Genomic DNA, 22,894 nt, shown 5'->3' with positions numbered 1-22,894 from the left:
TGACTATAATAAGGAGGCCAGAATTACTGGGTTGTATTCTGGAGAGAAAGAGGGCAGCTCAAAAAAGAGAGCAACGACCGGAGAGCGCGTGAAGCAGCAAATTAAAATCATTGAGGGGGATGCAGCCGACGCTGCGGACTAGAGGCCCCCATACAGACCAGATAATGGTCAGCCAAAAGATATAGCTCCAAACTCCCCCATACACAGGCTCAACCAAACATTCTGGTGTTCTCTATGATAACGGTGAGAACAAAAGGATCGGCCATCGGAAATCCAACATGGCAGATCCTTCTCTCCCCCGAATCGTCTATTGGGGGGAGTTGGCAGGCACTCATACATATTAGACTGTTGGCTGATCCCATAGATATTGGCGTGTTCGGTCAACTTTCATCTAATGTATATGGGGCTTAAAGTATAGTGAAACAGCAATAAGGAGGGAAGAGCCGTGAGGACACTTCTGCTTAGCACAAAGATGATTAAATTGGATAGTTTAAGGTCCATTACCCACCGGTATTAGACAACAGTATGGCGGCCTCTCGACTCTCACCCTACACAGATGGGATTGGGAGAGAGATGGATCCCACATGTCTGGTTTTGGGCTGCTGAGCCTTTTGTTCTCGAGGAGATAAAACTTGGTCAAATGAGTTTGGCAGGGGGTCGCTCTCTCGATGAGAACACAGGAGCACTCCTGTGTATGAGAGTCAGGTGATACAGCTGTTGGCTAAACAATCATGATTGGTTCCATACATTTTGGAGAACTATAGATCTTCCTTGGATGTGGACTTGTGCATATCCTTTTGTCTCTTCATGAAATTTACAGCAAATCAGAAGCCTCCCTGATGGTAATGAATAATGGATAAATATCTGCCTGTATTTCTCAGTATTGTGGACACCATTAATTCTGAGCAAATTTTTTACTCCATTTGCTGAAATGCAGCTCCAAAATTGCAAGGAACATTCACCACTCTTCACTGTTGCCTGCAGACGCTCATCAATGAACCACTCTCCAGTCCTTTGGCAAACACACCGTCCTCTGTTACAGCCAAATATTTCACATTTTCACTCATCAGTCCAGGGCACCTGCAACCTTTTGTTACAATCCGGTTCCTATGTATCATGCATAGTTCAGTCGCTTGTCCTCGTTGCCATGTCGAAGGTATGATTTTGGCCACAATTCTTCCACGAAGACCACTTCTAACCAAACTTCTCTGAACAGTATATTTGTGTAGTCAGGTCCCAGTGGCTACTCCCAGTTCTGCGCTGTTGGCTCTGATGGACATCTTCGGATTTCGAAGGGAAGTAAGCATGAAGTGTGTCATCTGCTGAACTACATTTTCTAGGTTGTCTGCTGCGTTTATGAGTTTTATTTTTCTCAATGCTGCCCATTTCTTGCTGCTTCTTCTAAAGAAAGGCACATCTTAACCTCAGCTTTGAAACGTGCCTGGGAAATACCTTGCTGATGCAGTATAACTACCTTGTGTGTTGTTGCTGTGCTCAGCCTTGACCTGTGATATAATACATTCTTCCACAACCTCTCTTTTGTAGTAGAGCTTGGCTGCCCCTCACCCAGTTTTAAAGCAAACCTGTCACCAGGTTTGACCGATATGGGAACTGCCACCACCTTTGAGGCCTGATATGTAAAGCATTATAGAATGCTGTATAAGCCCCCAACCTGACCTGCAAGACAAGATAAAGACCTTTTATTATACTCACCGGTCCTGTCTGAGGGATGTCACTTGTCTTGGTCCAGCACCTCCCTCCTTGTGATGCGGTCCTCCTTTTTGCTTCGTGTGGATGACGCGTCTCTACGCCATCCACACAGTCTCCCCTGCATCGCTCTCCGGTACAGGCACACTTCTGTGCCCTGACTAGAGCAGAGGAAAGTACTGCAATTTGGTATAACTGGTTACTCATACATCTGACTATAATCCTACAAAATTTTTTACTTTCTGCAAGGTATGTAGATGAATTGATGCTTTTTTTTTTGACGGCGGTAACACCAAATATTGATAGGATTTTATTAATTTTGCATTATGTTAATTGATCAAGATACACTATTAACATTTCTATTTTTGAAAGCATTCTTAGGTTGCAGCATTTTGTTCTACCCAATACTATATATACTTTTTTTTTTATTGCAGCTCAGTTTCACTCATGTGAACAGGGCTGATCTGCAGCATTGCAGTATAAGTTGTAAACCACTGGTTATACTATATCAATGACCTATAATGCATGAATAAAACAAGTTCTTATTGACAAAGCCAACAGACAGAAACCACTCTATAATCGTTTTAACCTCCAGTGTTTAATTAAAGGAACCGTCAGATACATTTGGAAGAACATAACAATAACACAATGTATGGGGAGTTGTGCCGGGTTCTGCAGGAACGGCTAAGACACAAATGCCAAAAGGCTTCACATGAGCGTGTCTCACACTTTTACTCTCACTCATACCTAAAAATGAGAGTAGATGCCAAAATAAAAAATCTTTCCCCTCTCTCCACAACTTTTTTTTTTTAACGGAACTAAAATCTGAAAATAGGTGTGACTGTCAGACACATGTATAGTGATAACGAAATATAACCTTAATTTCCCAGCCTTAAAGAAAATACTGTACTACACTATAACCGAAATAACGTCTCCATATGGAAAAAGAAAATGACAATTATTAATACTAAACTTTAAAAACAAGAAATAAAAGTCCAACTTCTCTTATATGGAGTGTTTCCCAACAACAGAAATCCCCCGCTCCAGGGCTGTGGAGTCGGTAAGCCAAACCTCTGACTACTCAATTTCCATGACTCCGACTCCACAGCCCTGCCCCGGTCTAGGACGTATACATGCGAGATATTTTACATCTGATGCCTCTTGTCCTCCCAGCTACTCTGTCGCAGAAAAGCTACTGGTGACCGCCGCTATTGTACCGCGCAGCTTAAAGAGGACCGGTCACCGGGTCAAAAGTGGTTAGTTTTTGCTTTTATTTTATTCCCGCTGGTCCCTGGATTATTTCTTTTTCTTTTTAAAATCCGTCATACGGTTCCAGACATATATATTTTTTTAATTTAGTGCTGATTTTTATAGTCTACCCTAGAGGGCGTGGCTTGGTGTTATTGGGGGGAGGTGGTGTTCTTTAGGCCACACCCCCCTTTGAAATGAGCATAAAACTTAGCACTAAAAAAGGCCCATATCGCAGGTCCTCTTTAAACAGGTTTTCTCAACATCATTCATGGCTAAAATTGCAAAGAGCTCGTAAAAATAAGCAACTTTGCATTTTAATTGTTGTCAAAAATCCCCTCCATTCGCAACATTGGAGGGATTTTTAATTTTATGGTTAACAGCTCTTTCCTAAAGAGCTTGTAAGTGCTGCTCTGAAGATGGCTGCATAGCTTAATCAAACCAGCTTCATTGCCCCTGTGCTCAGCTGATGCTACAGAGGCAAAGCTGCACAGTTTGGGCCAGTGGCCAGATGATGTCAGGGGTCTAAACTGTCAATCAGCAGCACATCACCTCTACCAAGCAGATAGAAAGGACGCCCGCGACTGGTGTACTCCTGATTGATGGTGAGAATAACCCTTTAACTACTGGTGACCATATCCATTTCCACAATCTGCATAGTACAATGTGCTGCACAAAATTACTAATGACGACCAAAGCAACTGGGATAGATTTAGCAATCCTGTACTAAACATTGCATATCCCAACAAACCACCCCATAGTTCATTAGTAAATCTGCACTATGCATAGCATGGTCACCGATATAAGATGCCCAGACAGATGGTAAGAGGGAAGCGTCAGAAGATGCAGTCAGAAGATGCAGGAGGAGGATGTAAGTGGTGGAAGCTCAGACAGACGGTAAGAAGGAAGAATCAGAAGGTGTAAGAGGAGGATGCCCAGACAGACGGTAAGAAGGAAGAGTCAGCAGATGCTCAGACAGATGGTAAGAAGGAAGTGTCAGAAGATGCAGAAGGAGGATGCAAGTAGAGGATGCCTAGACAGACGTTAAGCAGGAAGCGTCAAAAGATGCAGGAGGAGAATGTAAGTAGAGGATGCCCAGACAGATGGTAAGATGGAAGAGTGGAAGAGTTAGAAGATACAGGAGGAGGATGTTAGTAGTGGATGCTCAGACAGACGGTAAGAAGGAAGCGTAAGAAGATACAGGAGGAGGGTGTAATTATAGGATGCTCAGACAGATGGTAAGAAGGAAGCGTCAGAATATGTAGGAGGAAGATGTAAGTAGAGAGTGCCCAGACAGACGGTAAGAAGAAAGCATCAGAAGGTGCCGGAGTAGGAGGTAAGTAGAGTCAGGTTTTAATTATTCTATCATAACTAATAAGTTACTAAACTCAGTTAACTTAGAGGAGCTGTATCATGTCAATCTGCAGCAAAACATATTATAAACCGTGAGGATCTGACATGAGAAAATACTCTAATTGCTATATACACACAGTACAGTAAAGTAGGAACTCTCCCTTTAAGGAAGACACTTGGGTTTGTGAACATGTTTGGCCCAAACACACACACATCAATACATGTCATGCTAGCAGTCTTTGTGATGTCGTCAATGTACCTGCTGAAATCTTCATGCTCAGGTATATAGCAGTATCACTGGAGAATGGACGAACCTAAAGTGCTTCTATATGATGCATAAATGCTTATTTTTTCTAATTAATAGAATTTCATATTTATTACAGTAAACACTGACATCATTAGTTATATCTGTGTCAGTCTATACTCTGGCTTCTGTGGTTTGTATAAATCCACTTCTATGGACATTGTGCTTTTACAGAAATATGTGAAGTATTAACTTTTAATGCCACAAATCTGGTCATTTATTCCCCAGGACTTCTTTGATTGCTAACTAAAGGGTCACAAAAATCCCACTGTAATAGAATTACTCTAAATCTCACAGCCCCTTACTGACTCTTCTTAAGTGCCAAAAGGGCGTACCTCACACCTTATAGCTTGCCATATACATTAGGTAGTGACTGGCAGAGCTGACGGCCATCAGCCATCAATCCGGACTCTCCCATACAAAGGAGCCAACCACCTGGTCTATGATCAGATTACAGCCACAGGCCACCATAGAAATTAGATGGACGGCTGATTCCGTTAAAATCATTAGAGTTGGCCAACTTTTATCTAATGTGTATTGAGGTCTTCAGATTTGTTTCAAACTTCTAAAGAGTCTGAAAGATGAGAAAATAATGTGTCCCAAACAATTTGGTCTTCTGTAGTGGGCAGAGGACATCGGTCATCTAAACCTCTCATTCGGGGAGCAGTCCCTACTAACTTTATCTTACAGGTTCTATCACGTAAAGTGCATTTTGGCCTAAAAAAAATATAATTTACTTGTACACAGTGAAATGTCTACTTTTTTTTAGATGCTATGCTAGCTGTTTTTGGTCAACCGGTCATTACATTGACATCGTTCTGTTCTCCCTTAATGGAAGTTGATCCTATAGATGAGCGTGTGAGCATGCATCCTACAATGAGGCATGATGGGAGACAAAAACCCTGTGTGATAGCATTACAGATACTGCTAATAGGTTAGGTTCACACGTTTCGGATTTCACGCAGGTCTGCATCACATCTGACGCCAATCTCTACATTCCTTGTATCTAAATGAGGTTTTCTGCAACCCAAATAATAAGCAGAGAGACTATGCAGTGTCTTTGTGATGCCATAAGAAAAAAAAAATAATATTGGTGGACTTTAATTGGAAATGGGGCGGATACGTGCAAATTGCAAATCCGCTGAACAAACCTTGGCGGAAATCCATGGGCAAGTGAATGGTAATAGTAATCAGACATGTGAATATAGAGTGTTAGGGTCTCCATTAATGCTGATGTATGGGACCGTCAGGCACAGCCAGGGAGCAAACAGATCCCAAAGCATGAGAATAAAGGGAGCTGGATGAGTGCGATAGAGGGGTGTACGTGGTATGGCTGGTGTGCTCGCTTATACCGTTGACTGCTGGATGTCTTTATAATGTATAAATAAAATGTAGTGGAAAACAAAAATTTCAAAAAAAAATTTGTTGATCACATAACTGGCCACTAACTTCAAAGGGATCTTTGTGCGGATCGATCCCTTTAATTGGAATGTAATGCCCACCTTATAGAAGCAGCGTCATTGCCCCGACCAATAAAAAGTAAAAGGTCTTTTCTGTGTAAATTATTAAAGACATCTAAAATACAATAAAATCTACATAAAGTTTACAAATAAATAAAGTCCTTCCTGGATGCGTTGCCTTCATTTCCATAGCTGTAAGATGTCATTTTTGCAGGGAGAGGAGGGCGCCAGGGCTGAACCATGCGCTTCACAGTTACCACAATTACACAGGAAAAGACAATTAAATACGTTAAAATTGGCCACCTATTAATTATTAAATGAATACTCCAGCGTCCGCTCTAACAGCACGGCCGTTCACCTCCTTCTCCTACACAATGACTTATATCCGGCAGCCATGCCTGACGATTTACAGTTCCGTTACTGATGTTAAAGTGTGTCTCTGATTTTTCTTTCTTTTTTTTTTTTTTTTTTTTTTTTAAGGAAAGAGCGCCACTTATTTATTTATTTTTTTTTTACTACAGGCTGTGTTTGGTACTACAACTAAACTGACAAAAGCAGACCCCTTTCTATAATCTCAGACAACCCCTTTAAAATGTCACATCACGCAGTTGGAAAGGTGACATATTAAAGATGTGTATGGACTGAGAACAGAACTTGATGCATGACAAAGGTCACTATGCCGCTGTAGCCTAAAAGAAAATTGCACGTAGTAAAACTAGAAACCCCCACACACCCCATACAGCCGAGCACCGCAGCCGGTCTCTGTAGGCTGAGGTGTGCACTATGGCAGTGGCCGGTATCCTTTAACAAATTGCTGCACTTCCGCTTGGGTTCTCAGACTCCAAGGATGGTGCTGGCTCTTTCTTTTCATCTTCTGCATTGGTGATGGTGGTCTTTGTGGCACTGGTTTCGGACTGGGCACTGTGGTAGCCAGCATTACCCCTGACTGTCAGGTGCTCCCAGCCGCCCTGAAACAAAAAGTCTCATCAATTCATCATCGTAAAAGCATTGCTCAAATCTGGATCTGCAAAAAAAGCACAGCTCCTGCTCGCTCCTGGGACCGGCAATCATATGATCGCTAGGACAGGAGGAAGTAGCGCTGTTTCTGCTTACTACACTGTATACATCGTGCTCTTTCAGCTCTGTGTATACAGTGATCAGGAAGGAAGAGATGGTAATAAACCATCTCTGCCTTCTTTATGAAGGTCCAGCGATCTATGACAGCCATCTCCTTGCTCTTAATGCTGCGTGATCCCCGTGCTCTGCTCTTCTAATCTCATAAATCCCATTTATAGACATAAACATTAAATATAAGGGAATGGAGGGGACAAATGAAGAAAAAGATTATAAGCAAGGTAAAAATAAAAAGTACCGCACTCACCCCAATGCCATAATCCCAAGATTGTCCTTTCAGTGCCATGGGCTGAACCCCTAGACGGTGACAGACGGTTCCACAGCTCAGACTGTGGCTGCCCTGTACTTTATCTGCAATCACCCAAATCTAAAAATGGTGAACAACACAAAAAAAAAGGAGTTAAATCAACAAGAACAACATATGGGCATTATATAAAAATCATGGCCGAAAGTGTTGGCACCTTTGAAATTGTTACAGAAAATGAAGTTTTTCTCCTAGAAAATGATTGCAATTACACGTTTTGTTATACACGTTTATTTCATTTGTGTGTATTGGAACAATACACAAAAAAAAAAACAGAAAAAAAAGGCAAATTTGACATCATTTCACTCAAAACCCCAAAAACTGGCTGGACAAAATTGTGGCTGTACAACTTTGTTTCAAGCATATGATGCTCGCTCATACTCACTTGTGGCAAGTAACAGGTGTGGACAATATGAAAATACCGTATATACTCATGCATAAGCTGACCTGAGTATAAGCTGAGGCACTTAATTTTGCCACGAAAAACTGGGAAAACTTATTGACTCGAGTATAAGCCGGGTATGCATTGTCCTCTCATCCCTATCCTTATCTGCATGGCTCCTTATTGCCAATCTTGTCTGCACGGCTCCTCATTCCCATCCTTGTCTGCACGGCTCCTCATTCCCATCCTTGTCTGCACGCCTCCTCATTCCCATCCTTGTCTGCACGCCTGCTCATTCCCATCCTTGTCTGCACGCCTGCTCATTCCCATCCTTGTCTGCACGCCTCCTCATTCCCATCCTTGTCTGCACGCCTCCTCATTCCCATCCTTGTCTGCACGCCTCCTCATTCCCATCCTTGTCTGCACGCCTCCTCATTCCCATCCTTGTCTGCACGCCTCCTCATTCCCATCCTTGTCTGCACGCCTCCTCATTCCCATCCTTGTCTGCACGCCTCCTCATTCCCATCCTTGTCTGCACGCCTCCTCATTCCCATCCTTGTCTGCACGCCTCCTCATTCCCATCCTTGTCTGCACGCCTCCTCATTCCCATCCTTGTCTGCACGCCTCCTCATTCCCATCCTTGTCTGCACGCCTCCTCATTCCCATCCTTGTCTGCACGCCTCCTCATTCCCATCCTTGTCTGCACGCCTCCTCATCCCCATCCTTGTCTGCACGCCTCCTCATTCCAATCCTTGTCTGCACGGCTCCTTATCCCTATCTTTGCATGCATGGCTCCTTATCCCTATCTTTGCACGCATGGTTCCTCATCCCTATCCTTGTATGCATGGCCCCCATGAGAAAAGCATAAAAAAACAAACAAACATCCTACTTACCTTCCCTGCGCGCCTTCACAGCATCTTGCTCTGGTGCCAGCAGCTCCTGCGGCCGAGTGATCACATGTTCCCGCTCATTAAGGTAATGAATATTCACTCCACGCATATGGGAGTGGAGAGAGGTAAATATTCATTACCCTAATGAGCGGGGACATGTGATCGGCCGACCGCAGGAGCTGCTGGAAGCTGGATCAAGACGCTGTGAGGGCGCGCAGGGAAGGTAAGTAGGATGTTTTGGTTTTTTTACAGCTGCTGGAAGCCGGCGGCTGTAACTGTAACTATAAGAGTAATGAATATTCATTGCCAGTGCAGTGAATATTCATTTCTCTTTAGCAGCACAGTTACAGCCCAGGCCACCGGCTCCTGCCTCCTGTGACCCGCTGCTCTGCCGCTCCCTGTCACAATGACTCGTGTATAAGCCGAGGGGGGCGTTTTCCGCAGAAAAAAAAAGTGCAGAAAAACTCGGCTTATACTTGAATATATACGGTACGTCATGAAACCAGATAAAAAGGGGAAAAGTTGACTGAATCTTTGCATTGTGTGTCTGTGTGTGCCATACTAAGCACAGAGAACAGAAAGAGAAGAGAACTGTCTGAGGACTTGAGAACAAAAATTGTTGAAAAATGTCAACAATCTTGAGGTTACAAATCCATCTTCAGAGATCATGATGTTCCTTTGTCCACGGTGCGCAACATAATCAGGAAGTTTACAACTCTTGGCACTTTAGCTAATCTCCCTGGACGTGGATAGCCCACAAAAACTGATAAAAGGTTGCAACGCAGGATAGTCCGGGTGGTCCATAAACAGCACCAATCAAATTCCAAAGACATTTATGCTGTCCTGCAGTCTCAGGGTGCATCGGTGTCAGAGGCAAACTACCGTCGACATTTGAATTAAATTAAACGCTATGGCAGGAGATCCAGGAGTACCCCACTGCTGAAACGGAAACATAAAAAACTAGACTGCAGTTTGCCAAAATGTAAGCGAATAAGCGGAAATCCTTCTGGGAAAGCGTTTTGTTGACAGATGAGACCAAGATAGAGCTGTTTGATAATGCACATCATTCTACTGTTTATCGATAACAGAATGAGGTCTAAAAAGAAAAGAGCACAGTACCTACAGTCCCATAGAATGTAAGTCCGCAAGGACAGGGTCCTCTCCCCTCTGTACCAGTCTGTCATTGTAAATTTGTTTACTGTTAACGATATCTATAACTTTGTATGTTACCCCTTCTCATGTACAGCACCATGGAATTAATGGCGCTATATAAATAAATAATACCTACAGTCAAATATGGTGGAGGTTGAAAGATGTTTGAAATTATGTCCAATTTGCAGCAGGCACAGTTACAGCCCAGGCCGCCGGCTCCTGCCTCCTGTGACCCGCTGCTCTGTCGCCCCCTCTCCCCCGCCGTCTTCTGTTTTTTCTATTTTTTTCTTGTGCTGTTCCAATACGCACAAAGGAAATAAACAGGTGTATAACAAAACGTGTAATTACAATAGCTATTTGGGAGAAATACTATAAAATAAAGAGATGCACATGCTGCTTTTGCATTGGAGTTAGGCCTGGCTGATCGATGATCAACATATGATCACTGTGGGTCAAAAACCAGAGTCCCATGTCCCCTGTTAGAAAAGAGTGGTGGTCACTCATTTACACTACCGCTCCATTTGGGACAGACAGAGATCACAGAGTGGTCCTCGGTGATATCCGTCAGTTCCATAGACATTGCATGGAGCATTTCGGGATGACCACTGTGATGAGGCACCAGGAACGTGTCTATCAAGGAAGTGATTAATACTTTAATTTAGTCAGAAATCTAATTGCTGCAGGCAGCTTTCCAGAGCCTGCGAGGAAGAAAAACCCGGCTGTGCACAGATTTCATGTAAGTGGCTGAAAGAACGCGGATGCAACCAGCAGAACAAGTTCTGGAGATGAGGCGCTACACGAGACGCCTTCCAAACTGTAGATTGAGGCAAAACAGAACTTTACATAATTGGTTAGTAAAAATTGTGTTGGGATAACCTTACTAAAGGATTAAGGGGCCACCGGTAAGAGGTGTCTCTTTTGATTGGTGGGCACATCATGAGCCTATCACACTGCAACAATGATGTTGCCTGCAAATCAGAAAAGGCAAGGGATTCCAGTTGTTAAAAGGTGGTCCACAGGGCTCCTATCCAGCGGCCACAGACTATAGATGTGGTCCACAGGGCTCCTATCCAGCGGCCACAGACTATGGATCTGGTCCACAGGGCTCCTATCCAGCGGCCACAGACTATGGATGTGGCTTGCAGGGCTCCAATCCAGCAGCCACAGACTATGGATGTGGTCCACTGGGCTCCTATCCAGCGGTCACAGACTATGGATGTGGTCCACAGGGCTCCTATCCAGCAGCCACAGACTATGGATGTGGTCCACAGGGCTCCTATCCAGCAGCCACAGACTATAGATGTGGTCCACAGGGCTCCCATCCAGCGGCCACAGACTAGGGATGTGGCTCGCCGGGCTCCCATCCAGCGGCCACAGACTATGGATGTGGTCCACAAGGCTCCTATCCAGCAGCCACAGACTATGGATGTGGCTCGCAGGGCTCCAATCCAGCAGCCACAGACTATGGATGTGGTCCACTGGGTTCCTGTCCAGCAGCCACAGACTATGGATGTGGTCCACAGGGCTCCTGTCCAGCAGCCACAGACTATAGATGTGGTCCACTTGGCTCCTGTCCAGCGGCCACAGACTATGGACATCATCCACAGGGCCTCGTCCAGCGGCCACGGACAACGGACGTGGTCCACAGGGCTCCTGTTCAGCGGCCATGGACGTGGTCCACAGGGCTCCTGTCTAGCGGCCATGGACGTGGTCCACAGGGCTCCTGTCCAGCGGCCATGGACGTGGTCCACAGGGCTCCTGTCCAGCGGCCATGGACGTGGTCCACAGGGCTCCTGTCCAGCGGCCATGGACGTGGTCCACAGGGCTCCTGTCCAGCGGCCATGGACGTGGTCCACAGGGCTCCTGTCCAGCGGCCATGGACGTGGTCCACAGGGCTCCTGTCCAGCGGCCATGGACGTGGTCCACAGGGCTCCTGTCCAGCGGCCATGGACGTGGTCCACAGGGCTCCTGTCCAGCGGCCATGGACGTGGTCCACAGGGCTCCTTGTCCATCGACGTGGTCCACAGGGCTCCTGTCCATCGGCCATGGACGTGGTCCACAGGGCTCCTGTCCATCGGCCATGGATGTGGTCCACAGGGCTCCTCTCCATCGGCCATGGACTTGGTCCACAGGGCTCCTGTCCAGGGGTCACAGACTATGGATGTAGTCCACAGGGCTCTTGTCCAGCGGCCACAAACTAAGGACGTTGTCCACAGAGCTCCTTCCAGTGGCAACGGACAATGGACGTGGTCCACAGGGCTCCTGTTCAACGGCCATGGATGTGGTCCACAAAGCTCCTGTCCAGTGGCTTTTGCCCACAGGGTTCCTGTCCAGCAGCCATAGACGTAGTCCACAGGGCTCCTGTTAAGCGGCCATGGACGTGGTCCACAGGGCTCCTGTCCAGCGGCCACAGACTATGCATATGGGTCCACAGAGCTCCTGTCCAGCAGTGACAGACTATGGATGTGGTCCACAGGGCTTCTGTCCAGCGGCCACAGACTATGGATGTGGTCCACAGGGCTCCTGTCCAGCGGCCACAGACTATGGACGTGGTTCACAGGGTTCGTGTTCAGCGGCCACAGACTATGGACTTCATCCACAGGGCCCCTTCCAGAATTTTGGGTACAGACATAGGAAGCCTCAGATACAAATAGAAACAATCATGAGAAACTTTTTTTTTTTTTCTTTTTTTTTACTATTTTACCACATTTTTCCCTATTTAACCTCTAACAGCTAAAACTGGGCTAATCTCGTGCACCATAGTTATAAAACCAGGCTGACGCTTTATTTTGATGATCATGGACAAGCTAAACGCCCCGTTTGATAAAGTCAGCCCTGTGTTTTGTGGTTTTGGTGCATCTCTATAATTAAATGATTACAAGACGCCATTGCAACCGATATGTAAATCGGCGGGCTCCGTGCCAGGTTTGCTGCGGGGACCGGGTCTGCGGCTTCTATACCTGATCCAGCATACATCTTTAATAACGAAAAATGGCTTCACAAAAAAAAAAAACACAGTAGACTGTTGCTCGGACTCCTTGCTATGGTTGTCCCCTCTTTGTGAGGGTCTGGCATAGTGCTAGCCTGATGATCGGTTTGATACTGATCTCTGGGACCCCTCTAATGATCTTTAGAACTAAGAGGCAAATTCAGTATTGTGCCCCCTACGATGGGTTTATGTACATCGGAGCTGCGGGTGCCCAGACTCTGTGCAGGGCGAAATCAGTAATGAGACTGCATGATCTCTTCATTCTCAGGGTCCTAAAGGTTAGACCGCCACCGATCACAGCCACATCCCAGAACTTTGCTCTAAAGATCGGGATTCCTGTTTGGGCAGGTATCATAAGTTCTAGTTATTAAATGACGCCGTGTTACAGCACAGGTAGATGGCACTTACTTGATCAAGAGGACCTGCAGATACCTTGCGGATGTTGTTTGACACGTGCTCCCAGGTAGATCCCTGAGGGTAACTTGGCGTGGTACCAAGACGAAACCATAAATTACCTAATAAAAAATACAAATGTTAGAGCTGTGATGTGCTAAAAAAATGGTTGCATAATGCACTGACTGCGTAAAAAGGAAATCACGGTCTAACTTGGGAAGAAGCCTAAAACCTATGAGGCGAACACGGAAATCAACAGCATGCCCTAGAATCTACAGCTATTCTGCAGCATGTGAATAGGGTTTGTACAGGTGAACGCGGCCTATAAGAAGGGGCTACCATATTTCAGCATCTTGGATGCTGGCAACTATATTGTGTTGGAAAAAGAATGATGTTTTGCTTTACTGTGAAGATTTGGGTTTGAGTAGAATTAAAGGGTTTATAACTAATAAGTCATGTCAGACTAACTTAATTTCCTTCTATGACAGAATCACTGTGTCAAGGTGAAAATATATTTTCTTATATAACTTTTATACTTTTATACTGTGAAACAATAAGTTTTTCCTAATTGCTTGCTAATGCAAATGTAACTGTATTAAAGATGGCTGCCAGTGTTCACTTTCACTTAAATTCAGTGTCTAAAGAGTTAAGTTAAGTTTCATTTCTCCTAAAAAAAGATAACTCAGGAATGTGAAGAAGAAGTAACCATCGGGAGACTTTTTGACGAATCAGAGAGAGACTGGACACTAGATGTATACTGCATAAACCCCGCCTAATGCACGCCTTCCCCTAACACTCAATATAGTATTGTGTATTTGTAAATAAAGCCAGTTGTTGTACTGCTCCTGACAGGTGTGGATGCGGGACATTAGCTAAGACTGAATCAGCTGCGTGTCTGAGTCATTCTTAATTGGTACCAGATGTTTTGCGCTCGCACAATGATTTGGAATGACTGGTGAATGAGGATTTATTGTCGTTTACGACCCCGACAATTTGGAGCCCAACGGGGGGCGTGGACAGTGATCCGAGGCTCCTCTGGACCCATGCCTGGATGTCTGTGGATGATACCTGTAGTGGCTGACCTCGAGGACTGATCACCCTCCAAAACACGGTAAGTGAGATCATATACACTGTATGTGTCACACTTGCTAGTGTCTCAGCCGTTATTGGTTTGTCTGTGGTCTCCTTGGGTCTGAGGGGTGACCGGTCGAGTGGTGAGACTGAGTGCGATCCTGTGCCACGCTCTGAACCAGCAACTGAGAGACGTCGCATTCTGCACGACCTCGTGTACACCACACCTCCTCCACCGGTCATTGTACTCCATTTAACCACCCTACCCGTGACTATTGTCTAGTAGTGAAGTGGAGTGATAAATTGAGCTAGTTGCAGATTGTGGGGCAACTTAGAGGAAGGGATAGGAGACGCAGCCTCTGTGATATTGTACCAGCTAGGTAATTAAGACGTCCCGAGAAGGGACCACCTGTATTTCTGTGGAGGGCTCTCACTAGGAGACCGCCTCCCGACTGTTGGAATATCGTGGCAGGATAATCTGTTAATCACTGCTGTTCAAGGTTAGGGAAAGGAAATATTGAGCGCGAGGCTCTTTTCCTAGTACGTCGAACGTGAGGCTCCGTACTGTGGAACATCAGTGTTGATATCGCTACCAGTGGTTTTTCTGCAGAGAACCATAGTATTCTGTAAGAGTCATGCTGCGTATCTTAAAGCAGAAGAAGTCTGTACCCCACAAGTTAGATGAGGATGCTGTGGAGGTCAAGGCAATAGTAGCGTCACGGGAAGGCAAGAAGGCAGTCAAGAATGTTGAGAGATTGTATAAGCATGTAGGATTGCCCTCGTCAGGGAGATTACAGCCGGCTATGTGGCATAATCTCATAGAGAACAAACGAGGCATGTTGAAAGATAAAGGATTGTTAGAACAAGCACAAGCTCATCTGCGAGTTGCGCGAGGCTTGAAGAATGAAGGATGGAAAGAGATTGATGGGGAAGGAGGATCAGACAATGCGGAACCTGTGTTTGGTTATAAAATGCCTTTGAACTGTGATCTTATAGATTGTAAAATGGCCGCCGTGCCACTGATGATGAAAATGCAGTCCCAACCACCTCCCTATAATGGCGACAAGACGAGCTCTCCAGAAGCGTGGGTGTGTCCTGTTTGTGGCGTGCAGAATCCAACCTGGGTGGAAACCTGCCGTGTGTGTGGGGCGGGCCGTCCTTGGGGTTCCGCCCAGACCATGGACGGAAGTGGGGCATGCCACGCCTCCACCGGCAGCCATCTTGGTGCACCCGGAATTCCTCCCCAGCCACTATGTCCGCTGGTAACACTTTCCGGCGAGTACTATCAGGGACCACCACTTCCTGAGAAACCTCCGGCACCGACCGATGCTGTTCCCACCTCTAATGTTCCTGTTTCTGTTCCGGCCTCTGGGCCTAGTCTCCCGGTGCAACCCACTGTGATATTTGTAAATACACCTGGTCAAGGTCCCTTCACTCTTGATGCCCTGACCGGCAGTACGGCTTTCCGGTCCGTAATGCGTATGAGGCGCCAAGCTATCGGAGATGATGAGGGATCAGAAGATTCTGACAATCAGGTTGCTACAATTCCCCCTGCCCCGCCACTGCTATTAGGTCCGTTCGAATCCCCCCGGCCCGGAAGGAGCCCACTACCTACCCCTCTCAACAAATCCTCTAGGTTGCCCCATGACCCTGAAATCTGGTTCCCCTGTCATTCACGCTATTACATCACACCTCAGGGCTCCCAGGTTCTTTTCTCAGTGGGGTATGGGGACATAGTTACCCACCAGGTAGGAGCCATAGTGAACCCAGCTAACTCTACCCTGTCGCATAGAGGTGGTTTGGCCCAACAGATAGCTAAAAAGGGAGGCCCAGCCATAACCCAAGAGTGTCAGGCCTACCTTACCAATTATGGCCCCTTGCATCCAGGAGACGCTATGTCCACCCAGGGAGGGAATTTGCCCTGTGATATAGTGTTACACACTGCAGGCCCTATATATGATTACAGGACACCCGAGCATTGCCGTACAATATTGCAGACCGCCTTACAGACAGTGCTTATCTTTGCAGGACGGCTAGGGAGAGATACACTTCCTCGTAGAACTTTGGCTATACCATTGATATCTTCAGGACTCTTTGGATACCCACTGGGCCCCTGTATGAAGGAACACGTTGAAGTCATCAAGAATTGTCTCCAATCAACCCCAGATCTCGATTTACAAGAAGTTAGGATCGTCTGTTACCATGAATCCGGATTAGAGGGCATCATGCCCTTGGTAGCTGAATACATGATACCACTGATGCACACAGGTATAAAGCCCCTGGATGAGGTAATACCCACAGCACCCCCAACTGCCCCAAAGGATGAGGCAGTGACACATGACGAAGAAGAAGAAGGGCTGAAGCTGAAATACAAACCCTTCACTCCGGTACAAATTGATGCTATTGTTAACAAGTTACCTGACCCGGACAAATTTCCCATGCAGTATGTAAGGAAACTGGAACAGACTAGGAGCATCTACGGGGCTACATGGTCTGATCTATCAGGCATCACCTCAATCAAAGCCTCCGAATATTTTCTCCCCACCATCATGAAGGAATTGGACCCCACTAAAGCAGGACCTCTCAACAAGTTCAAGTCTGGAAAGGAGTTTATCGCTCAACTCACAAAGTGGGCCCAGGATCGTCTCTGTGACGAAGCAGGATCAATACAGGATATACAACAAGAATCTGGTGAAGCTGTGGAGAAATACGCTGCCAGACTAACTATGCAGTTTGAAGACTTGGGTTATTCAACTCATGTGAAGACGCAGGCAGCCTTGTTGGTCCGTGCTTTTATTGATGGTCTGGAAGATCCACTGAAGGATAAGGTCATGAAGCTTCGTCCCGAATTACCTGATGGTCCCCTAAAACAGGCCCTCACTGTTGTGAAGAGTTATCAGAAAATGCTTCAAAGGGAAGAAAAAGAAGCAGAAAAGGAAGCAGAGAAGGAAGCACAGAAGGACAAAGGCAAGAAGAAACCAGCCATGTATATGGCAGAAGCCTCAGAAGTACCTGTTATGGTGTATCAGGCTCAGGATCGGTATGGATCACCACGCTTGAGGCCGAGAGGGTCCCAGGGCCAAAACTACAGGGACAGACCAGTTCGTGATGACCAAGGGAGACCCTCCGAAGTACAGACTTGTACAGGACCTCAGAGCAGTCAATTCAGCCACCATCTTGGAAACTCCTGTGGTACCCAACCCAAACACCTTGCTTTCTCAAGTGCCTACTTCAGCAACACTCTTCACCGTTATTGACCTGGCTAATGCTTTCTTCAGTGTCCCGCTTCATGAAGACTCACAGTTTTTATTTGCCTTCACGTTTCAAGGATCTCAGCTGACCTGGAACAGGACACCACAGGGTGCCCAGAACTCCCCTAACCAGTTCACTCATGCTATGAAGATGACCCTGGATCCGTGGGTGTTACAGAATCTTCATGTCACGCTTCTCCAGTATGTTGATGACCTACTCCTCTGTGGAACTGAAGAGAATCTGTTTGCTGCTTCTGAGTCCTTGCTCCTTTTTCTTCATTCTGCCAACTGCAAAGTCTCAAAGGCCAAGGTCCAGTGGTGCAAAGAGAAAGTCGTCTTCCTCGGACACTGCATCTCTCAAGGCTCGAGACACCTCACCGAGGACAGAAAACATGCAATCGAGGATATCCCTTATCCAAAGACATACTCTGCTATGCAGTCTTTCTTAGGACTCATTACCTACTGCAGACAGTGGATTCCGGATGCTTCAAGACTCATGCAACCTTTGTATGATTGCCTCAAGACTGGAGGACCGGACTGGGATCATGCTGAAAATCCGTATATCTATGCTCAGCAAAAGGACTGTTTCCTGGCTCTCAAGGAAGCTGTTGTCAGCGCCCCTGCTCTGGGTCTCCCTGACTACACTCAGCCGTTTCATCTCTTTGTTTCAGAATCTGAAGGACATGCCTCTGGTGTGCTGGCACAGAAACATGCTGATCGTTTCCGTCCTCTGGCCTACTACTCAGCCAGGCTAGACCCTGTTGCCAGAACTGCTCCTTCCTGCCTCAAGGCTGTGCATGCAGCCCATGTTCTTCTGGATAAGTCTGCTGACATAGCACTTGGTCATGACTTGGTCATTCAAGCTGGACATGATCTCTCTGCTGTCCTCCAACAAACATCTCCTAAGCATCTAACGAGCCAAAGACATCTCAGACTTCAGTGCTCTCTACTTCTGCCCTCCAACATCACCTTCCAGAAATGTACTACCATCAACCCAGCCACTTTGCTTCCACATTCTAGGGGGGAGTTCCCTGACGGGTATAAGGACTTACCAGACGGGAGGTCACCTGATGACCCGCATGACTGTGTAAAAGCACTGGAACAAGAAGCCTCTGCACCACAAAATGTGGTAACTCAAGAACTTCTCAACCCTGATTTGCAACTATGGACTGATGGATCTCGATTTGCAGTCTCTTATGGCAAGTTCCACACTGGATATGCGGTCACCACTGAAACAGAAGTCCTTCTGGCTGAAGCCTTGCCACCTCACCTTTCGGCTCAAGAAGCCGAACTTGTGGCCCTACAACAAGCATGTTATCTTGCAGAAGGGAAGACGGCCAATGTCTACACTGACTCAAGATACGGCTATGGAATCTGTCACGATTTTGGATTCCTGTGGAAGTCCCGAGGGTTCATTACGGCTACAGGAACCCCTGTTAAACATGCACTAAGGATTAAAGCCCTGATGAAGGCATTGGAGCTACCTGTACAAATTGCGGTGATCAAGGTCAAAGCTCACGGGAAAGTCAATTCGAAGGAGACTAGAGGAAACCATTTAGCAGATCAAGCTGCCAAAGCTGCTGCCATAAAGAATGTCTCAGCAAAGTGGGAAGAAGAAGAAACAGCACCAGAAAAACCCTGTTGGGAAGGCACTGATACACCTGTGATGCCTGTGCTTACCAGAGCACAAACAAGAGAACAGGCAACCAAAGAAGCTACCCAAGCCGAAGAAGAACGAGACTTTGAGAAGTCCGAAGCCCGAAGAAAGAAGAGGGAGTTGATAGAAGACATGGAAATGGAATACCCTGCCACCGGATCTGTCTGGAAGCCAGCCCGACCACCTGAAGAGAGATTGTGGGAAGAACAAAAGTTGACCTCTAAAGAAGAAAAGAAGCAGTGGGAAGCTGCAGGAGCCATTCATGGGAATCGTAGTTCTGCCGGACAATACCAATTTCCTAGACTCTATAAGGTGGATGGGAAACCCTGTCTACCCAAAAGAATGTATCCAGCCGTTGCAGCATGGGCTCATGGATCAACTCATCGAGGAAAGAACCAAGCTCTGGCCTGTATCAAGAAGCTCTACTGGGCCCCAGGAATCTCTACCACTGTCACAGCCTACTCAAGAGCCTGCCCAGTCTGTGCCATCTGTAACCCAACAGCCACCGCCAAGGTTCCACTTGGTTCCACTTCAGCATCTTGCCAAACCAGACTACCCTTGGCAGAGAATCCAGGTTGATCATATTCAGATGCCCAAGTCAGGAAAGTATGAGTACGTCCTAGTGGCTGTGGATATGTTCTTAGGATGGCCCGAAGCCTACTCAGTGACCAACATGACTGCCAAAACTACAGCTAAGAACCTCATCACTGAAATTTCGTGCAGATTTGGAATTCCCGAAGTTGTTGAATCAGATCAAGGCCCAGCCTTCACTGCCAATGTCTACGAGGAATTGTGGCACATGTTAGGGACAGATTTGGGTCTGCACACCCCCTATCACCCCTCCAGTTCAGCCAAAGTTGAGAGAATGAACTCCACAATTAAGACCCAGTTGCTTAAAATGAGCCAGGACCACCCACTCCCATGGCCAGATTTGCTCCCCGTGGTCCTATACCATATCAGACACACCCCACAGGGAAAACACGGCCTGACTCCCTTTGAGATTCTTTTTGGTGCTCCACCTAAAATAGGAGACATTAGGCCACAAGAGTTGTCTGAGACAAATGATAAAGTTGTACAATTTGTGATTGCATTGTCTAAGGAACTGTCTAACACCTACTCTACAGTTTCTGCTTCTCTTCCAGAATCCACAGGTGACGTGGTCCATGACTTTGTGCCAGGAGACCTGGTGTATGTGAAAAAGTTTGTGCGCAGAGATTGTCTCCAGCCGAGATTTGAAGGACCCCACACGGTGATCCTGGTCACCCCCACTGCAGTAAAACTTGAAGGAAAGAGCACCTGGATTCATGCTTCACACTGTAAAAGAGACCGAACCAGTGTTTAGTCACAGTAGTGACTTAAGGGAAATGTTGCTGTTGTTTTTGACCTTGGGACTGGGGGCCATCCTCGCCCCTACCTCTTCGGCCCCTATTGTAAATAAGAATTCTGGTTCCTTTATTCTCTGGGTAAACCTGACAGCCCCGGTGAATATCTGGCGATTTGATTTCTGTGATGTAGTCAAGTGCCTTGAGACTGAAAGGGTGGTAGAGGGGATCATCCAGTTCTATATGTGTGTTACCAGACAAGACAACAATAATTGTCATTATTGGACAGATGCTGCCTGGAGTACGGGGAATGATTGGGGATATAAACCTAGCGAAGCCATGTTCCCCAAGGATGGGACGGGTAGGAGTCTTCGTGAGAGAATGCATCTAACAGCCCTTCTGCAACCATTTAGGGGCTGTAAATGGGGTAGAAGCTGTCACCCCCTTCTCCTAAATCTTGAAAGCCCTCAATCTGCTGATCTGCAGACGTTCGTACTAGGAAGGCATTATAATTATGTATTTAGTGCTGGACCTTATGCGTATTTAGGCCATATACGGCTTCAGGATATTAGCTTCAGACCAACCAAGGCCCCCGTTACCAGTACACCTAAAATAGGCCCAGGTGAGCGTTTGCAAAATGTAGTTAATGAAGTGATCCCCATTCCAGGTCTCAGTTGGCAAGAGGTTTTCTCCATAGAAACACAAACAGCCCCAAGGAAAAATTTGTGGTTAGAATGGGTGAGGTACAATGTAAAAGTCCAGAATATCTCTGTAGGATGTATTGCTTGTGCTGCTGCGAATACACACCTATACACACATGCATTGCTTTTCCCTGATGACAACACCACTGCCTGTGTCATGAATTTGTTGAAAGGTTTGAAGCCCACTGATTGCCCAGATTACGTCCCACTAATTCATAAGGAACCCAAACTAAAGGTCCCAGGAGAAGTAACTGTATTAGCTGACAATTACACCTGCTATAATTCCCACGACACCACAGGTACACCAGTAGGGATCTTCGAGACAGGTTTCTGCAAAGAGAATAGTTCTCTAGATACTGACTTGTTAATCAAACATACACAATATATGTATGACATTTATTGGTTATGTGGAGATGGTAAGCTCCGTCCTAGGTTGCCAAATGCCTGGACAGGCCAATGCACCCTTGTTAAACTAGCTATGCAGTTCAAGATTCTACCCTGGGATCCAAAGATACCTGATGAACCTACCAGGAAAAGGAGAAGCCTCGATCAGCTCCATATGAGTTATGAAGAAGATCCACTAGTATATATTGATGCTATTGGAGTGCCAAGGGGGGTGCCTGACCAATTTAAAGCCCAGAACCAGATCTATGCTGGCTTTGCTTCTATAATCCCACAGGTGCAGATTAATAAAAATGTTGAATGGATCAATTACATATATTACAGTGAACAAAGGTTTGTCAATTTCAGCCAAGATGCCTTCCAAGGTATAGTTGAAGAATTGGGCCCTAACACTAGAATGACACTCCAAAATCGACTAGCCCTTGATATGATATTAGCTGAGAAAGGAGGAGTTTGTGGGATGGTGGGAGAGGAGTGTTGTACCTATATCCCTCAGAACTCTGGGGTGAATGGAAAAACCATGATAGCCCTTAAAAAGATAACTGGGTTAGCAGCAGAATTGAAAACTAATGCTGGAGTAGACACATCTTTCTTTTCCGGCTGGTTGGGTGGACTCAAGGGATTCCTTCAACAAGCTTGTATAGTACTGATTGCCCTCCTTGTAATTGGATCGATAACTCTTTGTTGTGTTATTCCCTTGTATAAAAAGGTTATTGCCAAAGCAACTCCGACTGGCACCTTCCTCAATCAAGAAGTAGACCCACCAGAGTACGATGGTACTGATCTAGGGGAGATCCCTAAGTATATTCCCCTCAAGAGAGTAGACAAAACCCCCCATTCTCAGATGATGTTAAGAGACTTAGTTTAGGGACAGCGGGAGAACTCCATGTGAGGTTAGTGAAGGGTTCAGCTGCCTGGAGGCCTCTCGCTAGGGGAGAGCTTCTGAGGTGTCTGGATGAAGAAATCCACCTCCCCTTTTCCCATCGCATGGACAGTCTTGAAGGATCTTTCATTAAGGGAAAAACTTAGTGTTTAGGGGGGATTGTCAAGGTGAAAATATATTTTCTTATATAACTTTTATACTTTTATACTGTGAAACAATAAGTTTTTCCTAATTGCTTGCTAATGCAAATGTAACTGTATTAAAGATGGCTGCCAGTGTTCACTTTCACTT

At 46.1% G+C, this 22,894-nt stretch overlaps 1 protein-coding gene across 1 annotated transcript in view; it reads right to left on the bottom strand.

Moving 5' to 3' along the window:
- Positions 1 to 2,286: 2,286 nt before the first annotated feature.
- Positions 2,287 to 22,894, bottom strand: part of TECPR1 (tectonin beta-propeller repeat containing 1) — a 109,765-nt gene continuing 89,157 nt past the window's right edge. Inside the window, exons 23-25 of the mRNA XM_073543058.1 lie at positions 13,332 to 13,438; positions 7,454 to 7,573; positions 2,287 to 7,040 (exon numbers count right to left, since the gene is read on the bottom strand). Of these exons, the coding sequence (XP_073399159.1) occupies positions 6,876 to 7,040; positions 7,454 to 7,573; positions 13,332 to 13,438 (392 nt within the window). The 3' untranslated portion in view covers positions 2,287 to 6,875. The remainder of the gene's footprint in view (positions 7,041 to 7,453; positions 7,574 to 13,331; positions 13,439 to 22,894) is intronic.

The sequence above is a fragment of the Dendrobates tinctorius genome, unplaced genomic scaffold, assembly GCF_039654945.1.
Source record: "Dendrobates tinctorius isolate UK_male_01 unplaced genomic scaffold, ASM3965494v1 ptg000129l, whole genome shotgun sequence".
Taxonomy (NCBI): domain Eukaryota; kingdom Metazoa; phylum Chordata; class Amphibia; order Anura; family Dendrobatidae; genus Dendrobates; species Dendrobates tinctorius.
This window is presented reverse-complemented; position numbering and strand designations above follow the sequence as displayed.